The sequence below is a fragment of the Nicotiana sylvestris genome, chromosome 3 (assembly GCF_000393655.2).
Source record: "Nicotiana sylvestris chromosome 3, ASM39365v2, whole genome shotgun sequence".
Taxonomy (NCBI): Eukaryota; Viridiplantae; Streptophyta; class Magnoliopsida; order Solanales; family Solanaceae; genus Nicotiana; species Nicotiana sylvestris.
Window position 1 is genome coordinate 76,117,382 of NC_091059.1, and position 6,067 is coordinate 76,123,448.

Genomic DNA, 6,067 nt, shown 5'->3' on the forward strand with positions numbered 1-6,067 from the left:
GATACAATCTTCGTATAGAATGATTAACATGAAAGCCTAGTGAAAGTAGCATAGCAGAACAGGTTCATGAGCAAATACTTAGTTTAATATGAGACACCTTTAACATGCTGAGTATCACCCAATACCAGAAGAACATATGGTAAACAAGTAACATGTCAATTTTAGATCAACATGACAAACATGCATCAAACCTTGTACTAGTTGGTCACATATAGGAGAAATATCTAGGTATGAGATTTACCCTAAAGTCTCAAGTTATATTGAAGAACACAGGATTGAACAAGTCAAAAGCACACACTAGAGTTACAAATATCATCGAAACGAATCCTAGCTAATAGTACAACCCCAAAACATAACAGGTTGGGCAGGAATGGCTCAACAAGGAGTAGAACACATGAGTTGGTATCATAACAATCCAAAACAAATCAGAGAGACAAACTCAGGGGAAACATCAGGTGTTAGCATAGACACAATAAGCTAAACAGGTTTAAGAGCCAGAAATCGTTTATTCTAAACACATGTGATAGGCATAGATCATAATTACAACCTAGGCAAATTCAGGTGTTAAGAGTAGAGAACCATAAGAAGACTTTAGCGCAAACAAGGCGACAAACGAGATGAAATAGTAGGACATTGATTCATAGAAGTTTCAGTGGCACAAAGCATAAATACGAACGAAAGATAATGCAATTTCTAAGGCCAAGAGACTTACCAGCTATGAATTAACAAACAAGCAAATAAGAAGAACAATCTCAGTAGTACTCCAATCGTCAATAGAAAAAAGAGCAACAGAATCCCAAAATCACAGTGCATTAGAGTTCCCAGGGGTTTCAAGTGAACCTCTAGCAATGCGAGTAGAAAAGAGCAACAATCGAACTTTAGTTGCCTTGGCTTTCAGCCAGCCAAGGTCACAAGTTTAGAATAATATAATGAATGAGAGTGAGAGAGTAATAGTAGTAGTTAAAGTTTGTTTGGGAAAACAAGGAAATTGGTTTATAGATTGACAGATTAGGACGAACAAACATGGAAAACAATCAATTAAGCACAAATAAGGAAATAAAATATCACATACAATCAGTAACAAAGCCGGTGAAAGAGATAACAGAAATTTCAAACCTTAGTTGGTTCCAATGGCCATAAATCGGGCTAAGAATACGAGAACCATTCATTGTAGGGTGTATATAGACAAAATATCGCCCATCTTCACAAAATCAGAGTCAATCGGGCATGTTTTTGAAAGGTGGTTCTTGCCAAAAATAGGGCAAGAACTAAGTAACACCACATGCACACATACAATAGCAAAGTATCACAAAATAGGTAAGTTAATCATGGATTGATTCCATTTTTATGTTAGAATTAGAGAAAAATCAGGAGGCGACTGCTAGGGTTTTGTGAAGAAGGGAGGGAAGTAGAAAGGATTTAGGGGTGGCGGACGGTTGAGATTGGGTTTAGGGTTTGAGTGAGGGGTTATAAGGAGAATAGAAGGGTTGTTGTGGGTCGTTGATTATTTAAGATCAATAGCCAAGATCGAAGGGGAAGTGGGTCGGGTTATTAATGGGTCGCGATCGGGTTAAGTTAAATGGGTGGTTTGTGTTTGGGCTGCTGAAGGGTAAAATGAGATGGGCCAGGTGTTTGAGCTTGATTTTTGGTCCGAAATTAGCTCAAAATTGGGCTACAAATTAAATACACGAAATTTATAAAACATAAATTATGAAAAATGACTAATAAATAATAAAAATATTATTTATTCAATCAAATTATTGAATATATTAGATTAATATTATAAAAAATATAGAATGTTATTTTGGCATAACTAGTATAATAAACACAATTATTTATAGAATATAGGTCATTATTGTAACTAGTGTAGATAAAGTAGAAAAATTACAAATATAATTATGTAAAAATAAGATGAAATATTAAAAAATGCATGTGGGTATAAAATTATAAATTTTGATGAATAAATCACACTAAAAATAGTTTAAAGTGATAATTAATAATTATTTTATAAAATTAAAGCTAGAAAATCAATTTTAAAACTTTAAAAATCATAAGAAATTATAGAAAATACTTATATGACTCTTGTAAATTAGGTAATAATGCAAAATGAACACCCAAACATAGAAAAATCATCCATGATCACTTCTACGAATCTTTCAGCCATGTCAATAAAAATAGCCATCATACGTCTTGGAAAAGTCGCAGGTGCATAACAGTGACCAAAGGGCATTCTCTTGAACGCATACATGCCATAAGGACACGTAAATGTCATCTTCTCTTGGTCTTCTAGGGCTATAGTAATCTAATTATACCCTGAATAGCCATCTAGAAAACAGTAGTATTCCTGGCCAGCTAATCTATCAAGCATTTGCTCAATAAAGGGTAGGAGAAAATGGTCCTTTCGGGTGGCATTGTTCAATTTTCTATAATCTATACAGATTCTCCACCCAGTGACAGTTCTTATGGTAATCATTATTTTCATTACCCGCTACAGTCATTCCCCCTTTGTTAGGAACACATTGGACGAGGCTTACTTGTTTGCTATCAGATATTGGAAATACTATACCTGCATCAGGCCACTTAATCACTTCTTTTCTTACCACCTCTTTCATGATTGGATTTAGGCGGCGTTGTTACTCTACATATGGCTTGTGTCTGTCCTCCATGAGGATTTTATTCATGCAAAAAGTTGGACTAATGCCTCTAATGTCACACATCGTCCACCCAATTGCTCACTTGTGCTCACGTAGCACTCTCAACAGATTTTCTTCCTGCAATTTAGACAAGTCAGAATAAACAATAACAGGTAAAGTGTTAGCACCAACCAAATAAGTATATTAAAGGTGAGGGGGAAGGGTTTAAGTTCTAATTTTGGAGATTTTTCAATCAACGGCTTTGGAGGAGGCCCACTTGGCCTATTTGGGGGCTCAAAATGGTTTAATCCCTGCATGTATGCACATGATGTATCTAAGATATGCACAATCTCCTCAACATCATCATCAATCTCTAAGCTATCAAACAACATGATAATTTCTCTAGAGAATCGTCTAGATATACACTCGTGTCAAGAAGTTTCTCATCCACCTCTACAACAGATGTCATAGAGAGCTCCTCATAATGACGGGGAAGTTGGATCGCCTTGTAGACATTAAAAATTGCTTCCTCATTATCCACCCTCATAATAATTTTTCCCTCTATCACTTTAATAATTGCATCACCAGTAGCCAAAAAAGGTCATCCCAATGCGATTGGAACTTGCTCATCAGCCTCATAATCTAGGATAATGAAGTCTGATGGGAAGATGAATTTCCCAATTTGCAGCAACACATCTTCAATGACTCCTTCAGGGTAGGCTATGGATCTATCCGCTAGTTGTAACATCATAGTGGTTGGTCTTGGAGCTCCCAGATCCAATTGTTTGAACAAGGATAAGGGCATCAGATTTATGCTCGCCCCCAAATCACAAAGATCACGACCCACATCGATATTACCAATCCGCACAGGGATGGTGAAGCTGCCAGGATCCTTAAGCTTTTGAGGAAGCTTGTTTTGGACCCTTGAGGTGCACTCCTGAGTAAGTTCGACTGTCTTGAATTCGGTCAATCTCCTCTTGTGAGACATTATATCTTTTATGTACTTAGCATATTTTGGAAATTTGCGAAGTACATCTACCAATGGAATATACAATTGAACCTGGCTCAACATAGAGAGAAATTTGTTGAACATGCAATCATCATTTTTCTTCTGCAATCTTTGGGGGAAAGGTGGTGGTGGCCTTGCAATATTCACTGATTCTGAACTTGAATCATATTTCTTTGAATCATGTGTTTCCTTAGGAATCAACTCCCCCTTAGGTGTAGGCTTATCATTTCTCTTATTTGGAACTTTTTTCTAATTCCTTCCCGTTTTTGAGTGTAACTGCATTAACTTAAGGGTTCTTCTCTGTATCACTAGGAAGAGCATCTACAGGCCTAGTATTTTATTTGACGCCAACTGCCCCATTTGCCTCTCAAGATTTCTAAAGTCGGTCATGAGTTGTTGATTATCAAGCAACAACTTCTTCAAGAAGTCATTCATACTCTCTTCTATTTGCTAGGGTGGCTTCTGAGATTGATTGAAATTTCTTTGGGGCCTATAATGATTCTAAGTCGGCTAATTTCTAACCCCATGAAAAGTTAGGATGATTTTTCCAATTTGGATAATAAGTGTTCCCATATTATGCATGCTGATTCATCGAACATCTGCTTTGTTTCCCCACATAGTAGATAGATTTAGGATTCGCAGGGTACATGTCACTCGCGTGACTGTCACCACATAGTTCACAACAAGTAGACATCTGTTGCATATGTTGCATCTTTTGTGTTTGGTGTGTCGTCATTCTATTCATTTGATTTGCCAATTTTGCTATATCTGATCTCATGGCTGAGAAGTCAGCAAGCTCAATTACACCGGCTCCTTTCTATTTAGTTGTTCTTCATGAGTCCCCATCTCCTTGCCAATTATGATCATTAGTAGTGGAGTTATTAGCAGGAGTTACATTTCACTATACGGCCTCGCCATGCAACTACTCACACAAGTTGAATTAAGATTCATGTTTGATGTCTCGTCTATCCCATTAACAAAAGTATGACCTAATACCTCATCAGTCTGACAATGATGCGGGTAGTATCTAAGTATTTCTTGTATCTTTCCAAAGCTTGACGAAGTGTTTCGCCATCCTGTTATTGGAACCCAAGAATCTGGCTCCTCAACGACTTTGTCTTCTTAGTGGGGAAAAACTTGATTAAGAATTTCCTTGCCAGATCATCCTAAGTTTGGATTGAGTTTACGGGCTCCTTTTGCAACCATTCCTTAGCTTCCCCCCTCCAAGCAGTGAAAAAGGAAACAGTGTCAGCTTGACATAGTCCTCAAAAAACGTTCGGATAATTGTAAGTGTCCGTAATTTCCAGGAAGTTTTGAATGTGCCTCTGGAGGTCTTCATGAGATAGACCCACGTATTGTCATGTGGACTGAATCAGCTGTACCATACACTATTTGAGTTTAAAGCGACCCATGATATTAGGCTTCACAATAGCCTGAGTCATATTAGCAAGATTGGTCCTTGCAGCTTCTATTACTGGACACTCTTCATTACCTGCCAACTGTATTGGATGTGGTTGAACTTCAATGTCCAACTCCCTTTCTATTCTAATTCTAGATTTGACTTCCCTCCTCTCTCTGTGAAGTGTTCGTTCAATTTCAGGATCAAGAGGAAGGATATTGTTTGCACTTCAACTCCTCCGCATTCAAAAGAAGAGCCTGCGTTAACACAAACAGGGCAAACTGAAAATTAAAACTTGAACAAATAACTAATAAAAGCTTAACTCAGTCAAGTAGCTAATTTCTAAGTCCCCGACATCGGCGCCAAAAACTTGTTACAACCAAACGCACTCACGCAAGTATACATGATCGTCAAGTAATAAAGTAGTGAGTAAAGTATCGTTCCCACGGAGAATTATGATTAACTTTTTGACTGATTCAAACTCAAGTAACTTATCGATTCAAGAGATTTCTCACAAAATGTGTAAGTGACTAATTTACTACCTAAGAAACTATCAAGAAATGAAATAACTAGAATTCAACCAAAACACTTAAGATATTTTATATAATAATCAGTAGGAGAGGATATTCCAGGGTCATAGGATAGCTAACAATCATGTTGCATTCTTGGCTTAAAATGACTAATTGATTTATCTGGATTGTTGATTGACAAAGTTGATATTACTCATAAGAATCTTCGAGTTTGTACTCCCCTATTCAAGCTACCTTAATTCCTATATGTCTATGGAATTAATATTAACAAGAATGCATCTACACTTCCTATATTTCAACCAAGCAAGGCAATCCCGTATATTTCTATCCTAATTGCGAATCCGTTCCCCGATGCCCGGGTTCAAGAACTTGCTCTATTTAATTCTATATGCAATCTAGAATTCCAACTTTTGAGTTCAACTCTAGATTCGTAAATAGCATTTCACTGTTAACTACACATCAAAATAATTAAAAATGGAATTAAATAAATAACTCA

The 6,067-nt window shown here is 36.8% G+C and overlaps 1 protein-coding gene across 1 annotated transcript; it reads right to left on the reverse strand.

Moving 5' to 3' along the window:
• Window positions 1–3,234: 3,234 nt before the first annotated feature.
• On the reverse strand, window positions 3,235–3,621 carry LOC104222107 (uncharacterized). Its single transcript, XM_009773299.1, has one exon. It carries the CDS (start codon window positions 3,619–3,621, stop codon window positions 3,235–3,237), a length of 387 nt encoding a protein of 128 aa, XP_009771601.1.
• Window positions 3,622–6,067: the final 2,446 nt, after the last annotated feature.

Bases quoted from the DNA above. Each gene is read 5' to 3' on its own strand.
- LOC104222107 (XM_009773299.1), bottom strand. From the start codon at position 3,621: ATGTCTCACAAGAGGAGATTGACCGAATTCAAGACAGTCGAACTTACT.